The 21,017-nt window shown below is 43.0% G+C and overlaps 1 protein-coding gene across 8 annotated transcripts in view; it reads left to right on the plus strand.

The window, feature by feature from the left end:
- The window catches only part of RFWD3 (ring finger and WD repeat domain 3), a 56,521-nt gene that overhangs the window by 12,751 nt on the left and 22,753 nt on the right, over nucleotides 1-21,017 (plus strand). For all 8 annotated transcript variants that reach the window (XM_065567772.1, XM_065567771.1, XM_065567770.1 and 5 more), the window contains 3 exons: nucleotides 1,431-1,522; nucleotides 6,861-6,975; nucleotides 17,567-17,795. In XM_065567772.1, the coding sequence (XP_065423844.1) occupies nucleotides 1,431-1,522; nucleotides 6,861-6,975; nucleotides 17,567-17,795 (436 nt within the window). The remainder of the gene's footprint in view (nucleotides 1-1,430; nucleotides 1,523-6,860; nucleotides 6,976-17,566; nucleotides 17,796-21,017) is intronic.

Here is a 21,017-nt window from a genome sequence, read left to right on the forward strand (position 1 = left end):
AACTGTCACTTCCTAGCCTTCTTACCTGAGGGCCCAAGGTTTCAGTAGCTCTCAAATGAAAAAGCCATTGTATAGTTTTGCTTGCTTTTGAATGGGATTCCTGCTGAAATAGTCTGGTGTTTTACGCTGTAGTTAAACAAAAGGATTCATTTTTCAGATCTGCCTCTGGCTTCTCATCCTTGTCATATCTGTGTAACTTTTTTCAGAACAAAATCCTCAGCGGGCATTCCTCAGACTTGGAGTTCTGTTCTTAAACTTCTGTGATTTCTCATTCTTGCTATCACTTACTTCTCTTTCAAAGGGTGGAGGGGAGATGCTCCAGGAAACACAGTAGTTGATATCCTGAGTGATCAGACTTTAGTGTCTATTACATCTTCCTGCTAAACATTCTAATAGTACATTATGTATTTTTGTGTGGTGATCTTAAGGATGCCTAAGGCTGGTTGGTGAGTGTCTTCTAGTGACATAGCAACCTGAGAAGTGTCTGAGATGGGCTTGTAAAAAGCGACAAGGAGTCCTGTGGCACCTTATAGACTAACAGACGTATGGGCTTGTTGCTCTACAGAAAAGACGAGCTAGGTTTTTTTTTCTCTTCATTTCCAGTTGCTTATTCTTGAACTGATTTGCACATTGTTGCTGTGCATGTGGCTTTGTAGAAAAGGTGGTTTGAGTGCAAGTTACTGTTATAGTTTCACATTCTAGATTCTACTAGTGACCGCTGTTGGGTGCTAGGGAAGCAATCGTAAGCATTTACTACTCTACACACACACAATCTTTTGCCAGACATGGAAACAGTGACCATGATTTATGTCTTTATACTACTAAACAGTAGATATACCTGCATTTAAAAGACATGAACTAATGTGGGATTCCCCAAAGGCTGCTTGATATGGTCTGTCTGTAGTCCCTTTCATCTGATGCCTACAAAGCATTTTCTAAACACTAAGTCTTGCAGTCCCCCCATCAGGGCGGTATTAATTCAGTTTTACAGATGGGGAAACTGAAGTTCAGAGAGGTTAAGTGACTTTGCCAACACCACATAGCACGTACATGATAGAGTTGTGAATAGACTCAAGTAGTACCTGATTCTTGCTACTCTCAGAGTAGAGGTGGGGACTGTATGTTTGCATGAGCATTTGAATTGCTCACAGGATTTATCTGGCTGTCCTGGTTACTTGGTGGTTTTGAAACACAAGACCAGGGGCAGCAGAGGGATGTTTTCTGAAAGGTGAATGCAACACTAGAAAATCCAATCTAAAATTTCAAAATAGCAGTCCTGATTAAGGCTGTAATGACCACATGGATAGCAACGTTTGAAGGGGAATTTCAAAATATTTAACATCTGGATTTAACAGAGTAGGAATATTTAATTTGGGTTCAAATTGAATGTTAATTTCCTAGGGATAAACTCAACCTACTTTTTATTTTAGTGCAATAAGAAGGCAAAGCGTTCTGACGTAGTGGTCCTGTATGCCCGTACTTTGAAAGCACTGGACACCAGTGAACAGGAGCGCATGAAAAGGTATGGAGCTGCACCTCAGATGTATCGTCTCTGTCCCACATGTACATGCATAATCAAGAAAACTGATTTAATGCAGCCTGACTCTTACCTAGACCTTTTTTCAGCTATGCTCCCTGAAACTGGGTATGCACTGTCTTAACTGCAAGTGCCAGTATTATGGATTGCCTTAAATATGGAGATCATGCTGTATTCAGCATGTGTTATCTGGAATGAAGGGTTTTGTGTCCTTGCACATTGCACTGAGAGCTGACTAAAGCAAGCTTAGGTGGTATACGTTAAAACTCCACAGCTGAAGAATGAGCCAAGAATGTGCCAAGTCCTTCCAAAAAAATCCCAAACAAACAAACTAATTCATCTTTACATGAGAAATGAAACACCTTGTCCAGAAATGCAGTGAGGGTGAACAGTAGACTTTAACTTTGCTATCTCTTTACGTATGCATTAAAAAGTGGTCTCATCTCATTGTCAAAAATGTAATATGATATGGAAATTATTTTGTAGTCGGTCTGAATACATCTAAGCTGAACATTTAGAATTCATTATAAACCAAAAACCAGGATAATAATAATATATGGAGATATACCTATCTCATGAAACTGGAAGGGACCCTGAAAGGTCATTGAGTCCAGCCCCCTGCCTTCACTAGCAGGACCAAGTACTGATTTTTGTCCCAGATCCCTAAGTGGCTCTCTCAAGGATTGAACTCTCAACCCTGGGTTTAGCAAGCTAATGCTCAAACCACTGAGCTATCCCCTCCCCCTTTATACTTGAAATTTCTATGGTATAACTTCATGTACAGTGTAAAATTTTCTGTTATACGCAACTACAAATAGTATAATAAAATCCAATAAAGGTTGCAGAATCCCAAGTCCTTCCTAAATCTTAGTATTGCTGAGCAAAACATCATTTCAGCTTCCTTAGATCGTTTCTCCTTTCAGGAAACTGTTTCAAACTTTTTTCAACTCAGTACTTACTTAAAATACCACTACCATGGTGAAACTTCCAAGTGACCTCATTATCTCCTAATATAGCTGTCCTATGTTATCCGAAGTGCTAATCAGAAATGGGTGAGGAAGGAATTTTCAGCAGCGAAAATAAATATTTTAACTGGCATTCTGTGATCGGGGTCCTGGGAGGGCCACACTGAGGTTACTCAATTAGAGCAAATTGCAAAGAATGGGGCAGCAAATCTCCAAAGTTGGTGGATAGTCCAATACTTAGGTTTACCAAGCCAACACAAAACAGCTTCTATAATACCTGACTTGTTTCACAGAAGCCAAAACACAGTTCCCTTATAGCAACCCAGCCTTGGGCTTCTACCCAGACACCGAAATCGGTGAGGATGAGGATTACTGAAAATCTTATTCATCATATAAAAAAGTTCTACCAATCCCAAAGGATTGGACATATTACTTCCCAAGTTAATGAATACACCTCTACCCCAATATAATGCGACCCAATATAACACGAATTCGGATATAACGCAGTAAAGCAACGGTCCGGGGGAGCGGGGCTGCGCACTCTGGTGGATCAAAGCAAGTTTGATATAACGCGGTAAGATTTTTTGGCTCCCGAGGACAGCGTTATATTGGGGTAGAGGTGTTTTTCAATCTTATCCAAATGCACACTACAGCCAATTCTTATTAACTAAACTAAAATTTATTAAAAAAGAAATGAGTGAATATTGGTTACAAGATCAGTATACAGACAGACATGAGTACAGTTCTGAGATTAGTTTCATAGTGGAAATGGTGAATTTTGTAGTTGCAACGAGTTCTTTCAGAATTAGTCAAGAGGTTATAGTCCAGTGTTTATATCAGGGTGATCCAGGTGGGACTGGAGATCTTAGTCTTATAACTCAAGCTTCCCCTGCATAAAGCATCAAGCAAATCTGAGATAAAAAGGATCAGGACCCAAGAGACCTTTATACAGTTCCAGACCTTCTCTTGACAGCACAGAGTCCTTAGGCGAACAATAAGCAATCATTGAGATTTTGAAGTAGACCGATTTCCTAAGCATCACTGGTAATTAGCTACATGAATTAACATAAAGCAATTGCCTTTTTTCCATCATTCGCAGGTGATTTGCTATACATTTCAAAGAGAGATCAATACAGTGATATCGCATAGACAGGAACTGTTACATTGTTAACCTCTAACAATATATTATGTAAAAACACAAACATTATTTACCAATATGTCCCTAAAAGTTGAATTTAGGTAATTTATCCTGCAGGATGCTTATCCCTTTCTGGCCATGTGTCACACATGCCATTGCATGATGCTGTGTTTTTGATCCCTGTAATGTTATAATTCATTGTGAACACTGGATGTGATGTTGCAAAACATGGTAGGGGGGAGATTTTAAATAAAACAAATGACTATCAGGCTTCTAACTCCCACTGAAAGACTAACTGTGTCTTCGAAAATCTTCCCTATAGGCTGTACCTTTCCTGCTTCTGCCACCCTCTTCCACTCACCATTCATGTCTCCTCTTCCCCCCCCTACTTCACTGGTGCCTTCCTTTCAGTGTAATTGCAATCCATCCAAGATATCTGAATTCCTCTTTCGTTAGGCTCAGAGTGCCAGGGTAGGAACATAGAAGTTAAGATAGAATATACATCCTTAACTCTGCCCCCTTGCACATATGTGCTGTTGGTCTTATGTTTATGTTCATATTTGATTTCTCAAATTGAGTAAAGCTGTTCTTCGACCTCTAGATACATATCCATGTATCTAAAAGCCATTATCTTTGAAAACTCGTGGGGATCGGGGAAGGTTCCAGACGATTGGAAAAGGCAAACGTAGTGCCTATCTTTAAAAAAGGGAAGAAAGAGAATCCAGGGAACTACAGACTGGTCAGCCTCACCTCAGTCCCTGGAAAAATCATGGAGCAGGTCCTCAAGGAATCCATTTTGAAGCACTTGGAGGAGAGGAAGGTGATCAGGAACGGTCAACATGGATTCACCAAGGGCAAGTCACGCCTGACCAACCTGATTGCCTTCTATGATGAAATAACTGGCTCTGTGGATATGGGGAAAGCGGTGGACGTGATATACCTTGACTTTAGCAAAGCTTTTGGTACTGTCTCCCACAGTATTCTTGCCAGCAAGTTAAAAAAAAAATGGATTGGATGAATGGACTATAAGGTGGCTAGAAAGCTAGCTAAATCGTCAGGTGCAACGGGTAGCGATCAACAGCTCGATGTCTAGTTGGCAGCCGGTATCAAGCGGAGTGCCCCAGAAGTCGGTCCTAGGGACGGTTTTGTTCAACATCTTTATTAATGATCTGGAGGATGGAATGGATTGCACCCTCAGCAAGTTTGCAGATTACACTAAGCTGGGGAGAGAGGTAGATAAACTGGAGGATAGGGATAGGGTCCAGAGGGACGTAGACAAATTGGAGGATTGGGCCAAAAGAAATCTAATGAGGTTCAACAAAGACAAGCGCAGAGTCCTGCACTTAGGACGGAAGAATCCCATGTACTGCTACAGGCTGGGGACTGACTGGCTAAGCAGCAGTTCTGCAGAAAAGGACCTGGGGATTACAGTGGACGAGAAGCTGGATATGAGTCAACAGTGTGCCCTTGTTGCCAAGAAACCTATAGCAGCATATTGGGCTGCATTATTAGGAGTGTTGCCAGCAGATCGAGGGAAGTGATTATTCCCTTCTATTTGGCACTGGTGAGGCCACATCTGAAGTATTGCGTCCAGTTTTGGGCCCCCCATTACAGAAAGGATGTGGACAACTTGGAGAGAGTCCAGCAGAGGGCAAAGAAAATGATTAGAGGGCTGGGGCACATGACTTATAAGGAGAGGCTGAGGGAACTGGGATTATTTAGTTTGCAGAAGAGAAGAGTGAGGGGGAATTTGATAAAAAGAAGAACAGGAGTACTTGTGGCACCTTAGGGGAATTTGATGGCAGTCTTCAACTACCTGAAGGGGGGTTCCAAAGAGGATGGAGCTCGGCTCTTCTCAGGGGTGGCAGATGACAACAAGAAGCAATTGTCTCAAGTTGCAGTGGGGGAAGTCTAGGCTGGCTATTAGGAAATACTATTTCACTAGGAGGGTGGTGAAGCACTGGAATGGGTTACCTAGGGAGGTGGTGGAATCTTCATCCTTAGAGGTTGTTAAGGCCCCGCTTGACAGAGCCCTGGCTGGGATGATTTAGTTGGGGTTGGTCCTGCTTTGAGCAGGGGGTGGGACTAGATGACCTCCTGAGGTCTCTTCCAACTCTAATCTGTGATTCTATGATATGTAACTCATATCATCAATATAGATATTCGCTACAGATGTTTGTAATGGAAACTTCCTTAATATCAGCCCCTGATACTAAAACAAACGCAGTTGTATTTTGCTTTTTACACAACAAAAATCATATGACACAACCACGGGGTGCAGTTAGGTTCCACATAATTGTGTTTACTAAACAGATGCAAACATGCAAGCCTATGTTTGCATATACTGCTGCTCTGACTGGTTTGTAGCAGTTTCTGAAACAGAACACAGCAGCACTAAAAACTCCCAAATTATTTAAAGGGATACTACTCTATTCCTATATGCTACATACTTGCTTCCCCTTTATGTGAAGGACACTTAAAAGAAAAGTTACAAATGTGTTACTGTCAAAACTTCTATCACTAAATATACAACATGGCATAGATTAGTCTGAGAGGTGGTTTATGACTTCTCTGGAGAAGGTCTTAGGCATCACAACAGTATCTGTATTTTCTGATGTAGCTGTATTAGTAACATCTTCCTGCTGTGTAGTATTAGAGTCACTTATAATTAAAAAACAGGACCTGAGGCTCATGGTATTATTACAAGTCAGTGTCTGGCTGTATTGTAGCCTTGTTAATATTCAGTACCTGTTGAATTCTTACATAAGAAATGTACAGAATGTTTTTTTCCTCCATATTAGCTTTTTTATTTTGTGGTTGATGGACAGGGCTCATCTGTCTTTAGAAAAGTAATAGAACAGTCCTTGTGAGCCACTAGATAAAAGGTCACAGTTGCTGTTACGCATAACTGAGAGCATAACTAAGGCCCCTCTGCTATTCACCTCCAATAAATCATTAGGAGGGGAACTCGGATGAGAAAGCTGTTTATGCAAAAAAAAAACCAACTACAACCCACAATAACTGGCTACCTGCTAATGGCCGGGAGGCAAAGCAAGGAGATAAAGAGTGCAAGACCACTAAGTGGGATTTTCTGAAAGTGTTGTTAAGTTTACCTGAGCATGGCTGTGTTTTAACCTACACTGGTGATAGAGCTGCAGCCCAGAGGAACATCCTAAGTTGTGTCCAGTCATGATCATTTCTTCTTTTCTCCTCTATTTAGCTCTTTAGAAAAGGAGCAGATGTTGCGGAGACAGGCGGAATTGGAATCTGCACAGAGCCGCCTTCAGCTGCAGGTCTTGACAGATGAATGCAGTAAACTTCGCAAGCAAATTCAGGTAAGTTCAGCTGTTGCCCATTGGTGATGGGCTCTTCATTGCCTCCTTCTCTTCATCCGCTGTCTCATGATGTGCCTTCCTTCCATGTTTAGTCTGAGCGAGCTTGTGTGTGTTCTTCCAAGCAAGATAAAATATCTTGTCAACACAAACACACAGCTTCCAATTTCATCACTGTTCATTATTCATTAATGTTTAAGGTTTTCTGCAAGTATAATTCCTCACTAATTATAGTTGAGCATTTAATTCTGAACTCGCATGCTATTACTCATATAACCATTAAAGTGAATGTTTACGGTAAACATTTTACTTTTCTGACATAACTTTCTAGTGTGATTTTGGTAATGGGTTTTAATAGTTCAGATTTCTTTTGGACTGTGTCCTATAGGTTCTTCCATCTTTGCTGAAACCAGGTCAGGAGTCAGCACTGTCTCTTCTGGTATAATCACAATATGACCAGTATATTACTGCAGGCTGCTTGCTGCGGGAAGAGCTGTTTAGAGACATCACTGTCTCCTCGTACTTACAGATTGCAGAATTAGTGAGAACAAACTCTAGGCTGCAGAGATGCCTGGTGATCTGTTCCTTTCCAGGTTTAGTCTAAAATTATATAACATTCTGATATCTTATCACTTGCAGCAATTGCTATTGCTGAAAAGGCTGTACTGGTTTCCTGTAGAGCAGAGGTGGGCAAACTACAGCCCGGGGGCCACATCTGGCCCTCCAGACATTTTAATCCTGCCCTTGAGCTCCCATCAGGAAATGGGGTCTGGGGCTAGCCCTGCTCCAGCTGGGGAGCAGGGTCAGGGTCTTGCCCCACTCTGCATGGATCCTGGAAGCAGCGACATGTCCCCACTCCAGCTCCTACGAGTAGGGGCAGCCAGGGGGCACCGCACGCTGCTCCCACCCCAAGCACCACCCTCGCAGCTCCCATTGGCCGGCGCCTATGCACAGGGCAGCGCGCAGAGCTGCCTGGCCGCACCTCCACATAGGAGCCGGAGGGGGGACATGCCACTGTTTCTGGGAGCTGCTTGAGGTAAGCGCCGCCCGGATCCTTCCCCCCAATACCCTCCCATGCCCCAACCCCCTGCACAAGCCCTGATCCCCCTCCCACCCTCCGAACCCCTTGGTCCCAGACCGGAGCATCCTCCTGCACCCCCAACTTCTCATCCCCAGCCCCACCCCAGAGCCTGCACCCCCAGCCAGAGCCCTCTGCCCTCCTGCACCCCAACCCCCAATTTCGTGAGCGTTCATGGCCCGCCATACAATTTCGATACCCAGATATGGCCCTCAGGCCAAAAGGTTTGCCCACCCCTGCTGTAGAGAATGGGAAGGTTCATTGAGACTTTCAGCTGTTGTGCTATTTGGCATCTTTCACCAGTGCTGTATCCTTGTTACTAGGCTTGGCAGAATTTCATTTTTATTTTGTTAAAAATAAACATTGATGTCAGCTGAAATTATAAAGCATTGTTTTTGATTGTTGTCTGTTTACATTGTCACAGTTGTGGGAAATTGAGGATCGAACAATATTTAATGACAGACCTTGAGATTCAAAAACTTCTAAAATCCAGATTGTCTACACCACATGTCATAATATATAAAGTAAATATTCTTAAATCAATAAGTTCTCAAGTATCATTTTTCTTAGTTTACTTATCTGTATATTTTGATTATCGATGGAAATATTTTGTCAGTTGGCGGGTACAGTGAAATCAACATTTACTAACACTTATCGTTTTAAAAATCAAATCCTTCCAGGCCTGCTTATAACCTGTTCCATTGTCAACCCATTTCTTGCTGTATCAAGGGATACAAGTATTTTATTCAGCCTTCCACTTAGTTTCACTTTTGTTTTTGTTCTTTGCTTTTTGAATTTCTCCTGTTTTATACTCTCCTTAGAATCATAGAATATCAGGGTTGGAAGGGACCTCAGGAGGTCATCTAAGCCAACCCCCTGCTCAAAGCAGGACCAATTCCCAATTAAATCATCCGAGCCAGGGCTTTGACAAGCCTGACCTTAAAAACCTCTAAGGAGGGAGATTCCACCACCTCCCTAGGTAACCCATTCCAGTGCTTCACCACCCTCCTAGTGAAAAAGTTTTTCCTAATATTCAACCTAAACCTCCCCAACTGCAACTTGAGACCATTACTCCTTGTTCTGTCATCAGGTACCACTGAGAACAGTCTAGATCTATCCTCTTTGGAGCCCCTTTTCAGGTAGTTGAAAGCAGCTATCAAATCCCTCCTCAGCCTTTCCTCTTAAGTCATGTGCTCCAGCCCCCTAATCATTTTTGTTGCCCTCCACTGGACTCTTTCCAATTTTTCCACATCCTTCTTGTAGTGTGGGGGCCAAAACTGGACACTCCAGATGAGGCCTCACCAATGTTGAATAGAGGGGAATGATCATGTCCCTCGATCTGCTGGCAATGCCCCTACTTATACAGCCCAAAATGCCGTTAGCCTTTTTGGCAACAAGGGCACACTGTCGACTCATATCCAGCTTCTCGTCCACTGTGACCCCTAGGCCCTTTTCTGCAGAACTGCTTCCTAGCCATTTGGTCCCTAGTCTGTAACAGTGCATGGGATTCTTCCGTCCTAAGTGCAGGACTCTGCACTTGTCCTTGTTGAACCTCATCAGGTTTCTTTTGGCCCAATCCTCTAATTTGTCTAGGTCCCTCTGTATCCTATCCTTACCCTCCAGCATATCTACCACTCCTCCCAGTTTAGTGTCATCTGCAAACTTGCTGAGAGTGCAGTCCACGCCATCCTCCGGATCATTAATGAAGATATTGAACAAAACCGGCCCCACGACCGACCCTTGGGGCACTCCACTTGAAACTGGATGCCAACTAGACATGGAGCCGTTGATCACTACCCGTTGAGCCCGACGATCTAGCCAGCTTTCTATCCACCTTATAGTCCATTCATCCAGCCCATACTTCTTTAACTTGGTGGCAAGAATACTGTGGGAGACCGTATCAAAAGCTTTGCTAAAGTCAAGGAATAACACATCCACTACTTTCCCCTCATCCACAGAGTCAGTTATGTCCTCATAGAAGGCAATTAGGTTAGTCAGGCATATCTGTGGGATTAGGTGGCACCTGCGGTGCTACAGTCTGCCAACATGACCATGACACAAGGCTTCACAAATTAATTGGCTGAATTCCTATGTCAGATTGCATGTCACATATGAGCTAATGAGAGGATCTGGTTCACCATGGACACTGATCAAGGAAAATCATGGGTGCAGTAAATCTCTAGATTCCACAGTGCAATATCTTTCTGCAGTTCTGTTGAGTTTTTACATTGACGAAGCATACAGATTAACAGCGCCAATAGGATAAATGTCAGAAATACTATACAGATTAATTACCACACCTACTCAAGCCATATCTTAGTATTTATACTACATTCTTCACTGTGGCATCCAAGTGTCTAAAATTACACACCAACATTAAAGTGCAGTAAATATTTATCCTTCACTTCATTCATTTGGCGGAAAGTTCAGAATGGGAGTCCTATGTGATTTGTGTAGCCTTATACTATGAGTATATGGAATAAGACGGGGAGGGATAGCTCAGTGGTTTGAGCATTGGCCTGCTAAACCCAGGGTTGTGGGGCCATTTAGGGATCTTGGGTAAAAATCTTTCTGGGGATTGGTCCTGCTTTGAGCAGGGGGTTGGACTAGGTGACCTCCTGAGGTCCCTTTCAACCCTGATATTCTATGAAGAGTGCTATATGTTTAATTTGAGATTATGTAGTGAAATATGCAACTTGAATTTTAATAAGAATAGTGTTACTGAACACTTGGACGTATCTAAATGGCATAAAAAGCTATGATGTAATTAAGCTTATAAAAATTAAGTATAATGTAAACACAGAAGCTCTTATTATGAATCTATTTAAAAATATAAAGAATATATTCAATAATAGAAAATTCTCTAACTGCATGGAAGTTTCTTGGGGAAATATAGTTGGTACAAAACCAGTAGATATAGGACAATGTCATATACTTATAGGAATCTTAATGGAAACTAATATAAATTTCCCCTTTTTAAAGTTACTGTATAAGCTAGTTTTTTGTTGCTGATATCCATCATTTTAAACTGCATTATCAAAATCAGTGTTGAAACCCTTTACAGTAATAGATTAGATTTGGTATTAGAATTTTCTAAGATTAAAGTGAGAGTACTATTTAAATAGAAATTCTTAAGCATTTCAGTTTTTATAAAGTCATACTTCTGGTGTTAAAATCGAGTTCCTGAGTGCATATGTGCACTCATCTTGGCTTTTATTGTAGTTTAACCACTGTATATAATAACGTTTTGTGAAGTTCTAATTAAAAGTATTAGCTGCTTGTGCATTTACAGTAAGAAAAGGCTACCTTAAGTGCATAGCCCCTTGTTCACCGTGGCAAGCTGAAACTTAATTCTTTAGCAAGGTTCCTGGATTCTGTGGCAGACTGAAAATTGTGCAGCAGTCTAATTTGTAAATCAGAAAATATGTATGTGGGAGTGTGGAATTAAGCATGCCATCTGGATATTTTGTGCTGAAATATCAGCACTTAAATAACACTGCTCTACAGCCAAAATGCTTCTGAAATAAATGTAGTCAAACTTTACTAATTCTGGGTCACTGAGAATGAAAATTATGCTTAAAATTGTTGATTGGCTCTAGTTTTCAAGATATGCGATTGGGTCAGTATATACGACCCTTGACTTGGGAATGGCGGAGGATAAGTGAGTTATAAAGGGAAGGGATCTCAATTTAAACCAGAAATGACTAAAATACATCTTTGACTGGATCTATGAATAAATCTATGACTGGGTTTGGACAGTACTTGCTTTTTAGGCAAAACAATGAATGATGCAATCTGAAGCTGGTATTGCGTCGTACATGATATGAGTTGCATCATGTTATTCCTAGAAGTCATGGATGATGCAATCATAACGAAGCTTACATCACTCTGCTGAACATATTGCCCTATATCAGCTCTAGAAATCATACAGTGTCATGCTCTCTTATTTGTCAGTGTTTGATTTTGCAAAGGGACACATTTCTGTTTAGCCAAAGTGAGCAGAGATGTCTCGTGTAAACAGTGCAGATAACTTCTGCTGTGTTTGTGGTGAAGTGACTTTTGCATCACAAAAGCGCAGTATAACCACTATGGTTAAGAAAGCCTATCACCTTTATTTTGGCTGCAAAATTGGAGATCAGGACAAGAGGTGGGCCCCACACATATGCTGCAACACTTGTGCAACAAATCTTCACCAGTGGTTGAACAGGAAAAGGAAATCTATGCCTTTTGCAGTGCCAATGATTTGGAGAGAGCCAACAGATCATGTTACTTCTGCATGGTGTCTCCAGTTGGGAAAGGTGTGTCAAAGAAGTAAAAGGGGACTGTGCATTATCCAAACATTCCATCAGCTATACGCCCAGTATCCCACAGAGAAGGACTGCCGGTTCCTGATGCACCAGAATCATTCTCACTTGAGTCAGACGAGGAAGAGGATGAAACTTCTGGTCCTGAACCATCAATGTCACAGGACCCACATTTTCTCCCATCCTCCTCCTCTGAACCACACCTCATAACACAAGGTGAACTGAATGACCTTGTCAGGGATTTGGAACTACGCAAGAGTAAGGCAGAGCTGTTGGGCTCCAGACTACAGCAGTGGAATCTCCTGGCAGGTGATGTTAGGATTTCCATGTTCCGTGACTGTCAAAAGGATCTTGTCCCATTCTTCTTCATGGAAGGTGATCTTGTAGCCTGCAACATCGATGGTGTGATGGCAGCCCTCAACATCGTTCACGATCCAGATGAGTGGAGACTGTTCGTTGATTCATCGAAGACGAGTCTTAAAGCTGTTTTACTGCATAATGGCAATGTTTTACCATCAATTCCAGTTGATCATGCAGTCCATATGAAGGAAACCTATGACAACATGAAATAACTTTTGAGGTGCATAAACTATGACCAACATCAGTGGCAGCTTTGTGGCGATTTCAAGGTTGTTGCTCTCTTGCTTGGTCTGCAGACTGGATACACAAAGTACTGCTGTTTTCTCTGCAAATGGGATAGTCGTGCAAGAGATTCCCACTACATCAAGAAAGATTGGCCACTCCGACAGTCATTGAAGCCTGGGAGGAAAAGTGTTCAGCATCCACCACTTGTTGAATCAAGGAAGATTTTGTTACCACCCTTACACATCAAGCTGGGTCTGATGAAGAACTTTGTCAAGGCCATTGACAAAACACAAGCAGCTTTCAAGTACCTCCATGGAAAATTTCCAAGGTTAAGTGAAGCTAAGATAAAGGAAGGTGTCTTTGTTGGTCCTCAGATTCGTGAACTTCTTCGAGATGATGCATTTGACCATGCAGTGCGTGGCAAGGAAAAGACGGCATGGAAAGCCTTCCAGTTAGTGGCAATAAAGTTTCTCGGAAACAACAAAGCAGACAACTACAGGTTGTTGGTGGAAAACCTCCTCAAGGCATACAAAAGCCTTGGTTGCAACATGTCACTAAAGATACATTTTTTGCACTCTCATCTAGATTTTTTTCCCACCAAACTGCGGAGCAGTGAGCGACGAGCACGGCGAGCGATTTCACCAGGACATTGCAACAATGGAGAAACGCTATCAGGGCAAATGGAGCCAATCAATGCTTGCAGACTATTGCTGGACAGTGACAAGAGATGCTCCATTTAATGAATACAAGAGACAAGCCAAGAAGCGCCGAGTAGACACTGAATAGGACTAAACTATGTACATAATATTTTTTTGCCTTTTGTTTCATAATAAATTTTATTTATATAACCCTTTTGCTGATTTTTAAAGTGTTGCATAAACAGGACAGGTGAAATATTATCATGTAAAGCAACCATAAACACATGAAAAGACCTAGGTTTACAATTTATGATTAAAACTCTACTATCTACACAATATACATAGACATAAAATGTAAAAACTTAAATATCTTAGAAACAGTAGCCAATCAGTTGTTTTAATTGTCATATTTGAATTCTGCACATCAAAATACATAATAAATAGCACATTTTATCTCTGAAGCAGACGACTTCTCAAATATTGTAGACCAGTGTAATTAGTGTTAACACTTTAAATTGTCATCACAAGATTTCAGAGCTTTCAGTCCTTTGAGATGAATGGGGCAGCTCACACTTCCCAAGCTATTGTTTCAGACTCAAAACGATGACCTTGCTTCATTTATATTTTCAGAGTTACTGTCATAACTGTAAGGGCTTGAAATGTGTGGAGGTTTTTAATGAAAATTTAAATTGTGGAGTACAGTTCTGTAGCAAGGAGTAGATTCTACAAACAATGCACAAGACACAGAATATACAGCACCTTGCTTATGTACATCTAAAACAGTGGTGTCAAATGCCAACCCTCTGGGTATATATATTGTGCCCCACAATATTGAGATTTGAGTTTTTAAAATATTCTGCTGAAAGTTTCTAGACATCCTGGTGGTGGGGAGGGGGAAAAAACCTTCCAGCAGGGAACCAAATATGAACTGATGCAGTGCTGTCTTCCTGAGTCTGAAAACAGAGACTGCAACAATAGCTCTTAAGAGGTGTGAATTCTGTCCCCTATTTATCACATTGATCTGTTAATGCTAAGCTCAATGATGACATTTTAACACCATAGTCTCCAGCCTTTTTATGCCCAAGATAACTTTTTGAATTTAAGGGCAGCCCAGGATGTACCCCGCCCCTTCCCTGAAGCCCTGCCTTACTCACTCCATCCCCCCCCCCTCCGTCGCTCGCTCTCCTCCACCCTCACTCGCTTTCACTGGGCTGAGGCAGGGGGTTGGAGTTTGGGAGGGGGTGCAGGCTCTGGGCTGGGGCCAAGGGGTTTGCAGTGTGGAAGGGGGCTCCGGGCTGAACCTGGGGCAGGGGGTTGGGGTGCAGGAGGGGGTGCGGGCTCTGGGAGGGATTTTGGGTGTAGGCGGGGGCTCCGGGCTGGGGCAGAGTGTTGGGATGCAGGAGGAGGTACAGGGTGCTGCCTCTGGGAAGGGGGTCAGTGCTGACGCAGGGGGTATGGAGTGGAAGAGTGGGCATGGGGTGCTGGCTCTAGGAAGGGGCTCAGGGCTGGGGCAGGGGCTTGGGATGCAGGAGGGGGTAAGGGGGCTGGCTCTGGGAGGCTGCAGGTTGGGTGGTGGAAGAGAAATGCTGGGCCTGCTGTATTCATGCTACTCCTGGTCTTAATGCTGCAGAGCCATTCAGAACCTGCCCATTGAAGTGGGCGACACTTACCTCGGGCAGCCCCTGTGGGGGCACATGGCTCTGCGCACTGCCCCCCTCTACAGGCACAGGCACCACCCTCGCAGCTCCCATTGGCCACAGTTCCCCATTCCCAGCCAATGGGAGCTGCGGGGGCAGTGTTTGCAGGCAGGAGCAACACATGGAAACCCCTGTCCTCCCCTTCCCCTCCCCCCGGGGCCACTTCTGGGAGTAGAGTGGGGCCGGGATAGGCAGGGACCCTGGCTTAGCGGCAGCGGGCAGTCCCATTACACCACCGGAGATAGTGATCGACTGGGAGAGTCTCCAGGATCGACCAGTCGATCGTGATCAACCGGTTGGTGACCACTGCTTTAATATATCAACTATTTGATGGAACATTTCCCAGTCACTTTATTGTTTCTGCTCAACTAAATTTTCTCTCTCTGAATGGCTCAACTCAGGTGACAGAAAGGGTTAGGTATCTTTTTATTGTGGGAAATCTGGTTAATCCCCTCTCCTCCCTAGTTTCCTTATCTTCCTGGCTTTAAAAATAATTAACTGGTGAGCTTTTGAATAAAATCTTTAATGTGGTGAAAACTTGTCACTTCTGTTTTTTGTTTTTTTTAATTACCTGCATCTTTCTCTGAAAGACACCGCTCTCTCTAGTTAAAGATGAAATTAAACTTTCCATTAACATCATTATGGCCTCCTTCCCCTCCCCAAATCTTCCTGTCTTTGCCTGTTGCTACTCCAATCCTCCTGAAATGTCACATGTTTGGTCTTATGCTGGGGTAGAATCTGGAAAGTTTTTGAGGCAAATCAGAGAAGGCTTCTGGAAGATGTGAAGTGAAACCTATTTTTAAGCTCTCAAACACTTTTAGGAAAAAGGTTTTTTTGGCTTGAGATAATTATAAATTAGTTTGACCTTGAAAATCCTATTTTCTTTTAATGTTTGTCTTTTTAGAACTGTTTGCTGTTGACTAGTTCTGGTTTGAGCGAAATTAGTTGGTGCAATTATTAAAGCTACGTTAATGCATACGTTAGGAGCTTGGAGATTTTTAAATCTATAATCTCATTTCTATGGTGCTTAATTGTTTTGCAGACAGTATACTGTATTTGGAGTATATCTTAAGTTATCCAAGCTGTGGAAAGCAGGCCCCATCTCTCTTTATCTGTCTGCTTTAGGTATTTGTAAATATCTATGTAATAGTATAGCATCATGGGATTAGTGCTGGTGGTCATGACCTTGGGTTGGGTTATAACCATTTGGGCAGCATTCTTGTCAGTTATAATGTTCAAAATGGCCATACCCTCACACTTCCTGTGGATGATCTTTGTGAGGAGGAAAATTATCCAGTGAACATCTATTATATTAACACACACTCTGAGGCTTTGCATTTCAGTAGTGTGAAAGTGGCTCTTCCTTTGTTGGATTAAAGGTCACTCTTTTGAGAGCTACTGTACTGAACGTTTTGAAGCATAGTTCTTTGGTTTTGGAGAAAGTGAACAAGTTTTGGGTTCTTACAAAATTCAATCATTCCTGGAATCTCTGCTGGCTAGGATTATAAAGACCAGGGTGTAGTGCAGATTGAAGGAACTGACCTATTTTCATGGTGGGAAATTCCTGGACACTTCTAACATTGAAACCAAGGATTTTCATTCCTTTTGGGATGCTCTCTTGAAACTGGTTCTAATTGGTTGTTTTTTTAATTGTAATTCTGCTCTGAGTTTAGTACTAGGTGACTCATTCTTTTCTAAACATTGTTGACCTGGTGGTGATTGGATTTTATGTGTTGCCCATGGGTCTCCTTTTCTTATTGGGTTCTAATACACATAATATTAAGAGATTTTGGCTAAAGATTTCAACAGAGCTTGCTGGAGTAGTCTGCAGGTTTCTATTGTACTTACAGTCAGAGTAAACTGGAAATCTAGCACTCCAGTAGTAGCATGGAAATGGAGTATAGTAGTGTTCCCATATCCCTGCCTGTGAGGTGTATCAGACTCCTGGATCTGCAAGCAGAAACGAAGGCCAGGTCTACACTACTACTAACTTGTGTTGCTCGAATGTGAATAAGCCACCCCCTGAGTGAAGTAAATTACACCGACCTACGCATCAGTGTGGATAGCTCTATGTCGGTGGGAGACCTTCTCCCACTGACATAGCTATTGCCTCTTGTGGAGGTGGATTTATTATGCCAACGAGAGAGCTCTCTCCCATCAGCATAGAGCTTCTTCACTGGACGTGCTACAGCGGCACAGCTGCAGCACATCTAGTGTAGATTAGCCCTAATACACAGCACACTGAGTTACAACTGCAGTGGAGTAGTAAAGCTCTGTCCCCTTTCTTTTCAGGAGCTGAAAGCACTGATGGCCCAGCACACCACTAGCGCCTCTCAGCAACCTGGCAGCTCCCGTTCCTGTTTCCCAGGCGGTCTCTCCTCCAGTCAGAGCCAGCACAAATACCACTTTGAGAAGGCCTTCCTGGTTTCTCAGTCAGGGAGCTGCCGGGTTATGGCTTACTGTGACTCACTGAGCTGTCTTGTGGTGTCACAGCCCTCTCCGCAGGCTACACTTATTCCTGGTAAGTCAGCAAGTAATTAAAGACTCTCTGGCTTACAAAAGTTAAATGTTCTCTGCTCTTTCTTCCTATTCCTCAGCCCCACCCATACAACCCCCTTGTGGATTGGGGACATTCCCTCACTAATATGACTGTCACATTCCACCTGACCCCAACTCAGCTTTTTCCCAGTAGTGTAATTTACCTCCCCATTGGCAGCTGGTAATTGTACTCTCCCAGTAATTGATCTTTACAGCTCTGCCTCTTCGTTCTGAAACCCCACCTCCTTGGGGGTGCAGAAAGACCTGAATGATGCTTCTCACAGAGAGGATTCCCTTGCAAGAGCTGGAGACATGCACCTATGGGAATCAGGAAAAAGCTTTAAATGCAATCTCTCATCCAGAAAACATCAGATTCAGAAGCGTGGATTGGCCAGTAAATGTGGGAACAGATGTTCAAATATTGTTTTTGAATACATTTGTAACTAAGTGCGTATATGTACAGAGGCAGTATTACCCTGTGGGTGAAGAGGACTGGGAACCCCTTTGCGTTGTAGTCATAACTCTGCTTCTGACTTGCTGTGTGACCTTGGGCAAGTTGCTTGTCTTCTCTGAGCAATTTCTTGTCTGTAAAATAGGTACACAGTCATACCGGCTTTCATTGCAAAGAGCTTTGACATTCTCTGACATTTGAAGTACAAATTATTTTATAAAGCGACAAAGAGTCCTGTGGCACCTTATAGATGAATGTACATTCATCTGACAAAGTGGGTATTCACCCACGAAAGCTTATGCTCCAATACATCTGTTAGTGTATAAGCTGCCACAGGACTCTTTGTCACTTTTTACGGATCCAGACTAACATGGCTGATAAATTATTTTGTGGTTAATTATTTGGAATCTTAGACTTCTCCTTCGAGAGATGTCCCTGTGGGTGCTCCTCTTCAGGTCAAGGTGCGTCCCTGCGCCTTCGATCAGAGATGTTCGCAGCAGTTCCTGTACGGTTCGCGCATGCGCGGTGCCTACCTTGCACGCTCTTAGTGCTTGAACAGTGTGTGCACGGCCCAGGCTCCTCAGTTCCTTCTCTACCATCCCCAGCCAGAGACAGAGTTTAGCAGGGGGGGAGGGATAGCTCAGTGGTTTGAGCATTGGCCTGCTAAACCAGGGTTGTGAGTTCAGTCCCTGAGGGGGCCACTTAGGGATCTAGGGCAAAATCAGTACTTTGTCCTGCTAGTGAAGGGAGGGGGCTGGACTTGATGACCTTTCAGGGTCCCTTCCAGTTCTATGAGATAGGTATCTCTCTCTCTCTCTCTATATATATATATAGTTTCACTCTTATAGCCATTATTTAAATACAGTTCTAGTAGTTAATTAGTTTTTGTTACTTATCTAAATAAGTTTGTTATTCCCTCCTATAAAAAAAAAAATTCTTTACCTCAGAGTTAGTGACTCCCGATATGCCTGGTTCACCAGGCTTCAAGAGATGCATAACCTGCAGAGACTCCATCCCCATCTCTGATGGCCATTCTCAGTGCGTAAAATGTTTGGGGGAATCCTATGTACCCCAAAAATGCATACAGTGTAGTAAATTTAAAGTCTGGCCCCACAAGGACAGAGACCTCAGACTGAAGCTCATCCTCCTGGAAAAGTCCCTCAGACCCGCATTGGATCTGGGCCAGCAGTTTTCCTCCCAACAGAATTCACCACCGAAATCCTCACAGGATAAAAAAATGGCAAAGAAATGATCGGCTTCCTCCCCTCTCAGGGGGCACACATCTTCCAAGCAATCGCTGATAACTTCGGCTCTGTCAGTGCTGGCTGCTCCATGGCTCAGCACATACGCTTCTCCTGGCATCTTCGGCACTGACTGCGCGTCGGCGGCTGCAGACTTCAGTGCCGAGGCTCAAGGCTTTGAGTTGCCTGCCTCCAATGTGGCACAGTCGGTCACCAACAAGAACCCAGTACTGTCATAACTATAAAGGGAAGGGTAACAGCCCTCTTGTGAACAATACTATAAAATCCCTCCTGGCCAGAGACTCCAAAATCCTTTTACCTGTAAAGGGTTAAGAAGCTCAGGTAACCTGGCTGACACCTGACCCGAAGGACCAATAAGGGGACAAGATACTTTCAAATCTTTGGTTTGTGCTCTTTGTTTTGGTGATTGTTCGCTCTTGGGACTGAGAGGGACCAGACATCAATCCATGCTCTCCAAATCTTTCTGAACAAGTCTCTCATATTTCAAACTTACAAGTAAACAGCCAAGCAAGGTGTGTTAGTTTTATCTTTGTTTTCTCAACTTGTAAATGTACCTTTTACTAGGGCGTTTACCTCTGTTTGCTGTAATTTTGAACCTAAGGCTAGATGGGGTTCCTCTGGGCTCAAGTTTTATTACCCTGTAAAGTTATTTTCCATCCTGATTTTACAGAGATGTTTTTTACCTTTTTCTTTAATTAAAAGCCTTCTTTTTAAGAACCTGATTGATTTTTCCTAAATTGTTGTCGCTTGGCCTCAGGAATGTCATTAATAAATTCCATGAATTTAATGTAGTTCCTGTGCTCATACTTTGTTAACAGAGCTGCATAGTTCGCCACCCTAAATTGTACGGTGGAAGATGAATACACTTTGTGGCCAAATAAGTCCATCCTCTTGCTATCCTTATCAGATGAGAGAGACCGGAAATGTTGCTGTTTATTTTTCTGGTTGGCCGCCTCAACCACCAACGAATTGGGCGAAGGGTGTGTAAAGAGAAACTCAGAACCTTTGGAGGGGATGTAATATTTGCAGTCCGCTCTCCTGCAGCTTGGGGGTATAGGGGCTGCCATATGATTTTAGCTGGTTCCATGATAGCCCCATTTTGGAAGAGGTGGCGGGTTATAAAATGTCAGTAACCTTGTGTTGGTGTAATCTTGAGCTCATTGGCAACTCTTTTAAACAAGTCCTGGAAGTGTGTGAAATCATCAGCTGTTGGTGGTGGCAGAGGCATAATAGCCTCCTTGGGCAAGACAGATGAGCGTTTATTAGGTGGAGAGGTGTCAGGTGCGACATCCTCTGCTGGCTGCGCTGTTGGTTCATCTCGTAGCTTGGCATCATTGTTTGTGGTTGGGGGAGGAGTTCTAAGATCCTCTCTGAAGGAGGTAGGATTAGTGCTATGATGTCTCTTATAAGATTCCCAGGGATTCCAGTATGGCCATTGGCTGGGGAAGGGTATGAGTGGTCCCATCCAAGGGTGGCCATACCAGGGTGGCAA

Source organism: Chrysemys picta, chromosome 14, assembly GCF_011386835.1.
Source record: "Chrysemys picta bellii isolate R12L10 chromosome 14, ASM1138683v2, whole genome shotgun sequence".
NCBI classification, from domain to species: domain Eukaryota; kingdom Metazoa; phylum Chordata; order Testudines; family Emydidae; genus Chrysemys; species Chrysemys picta.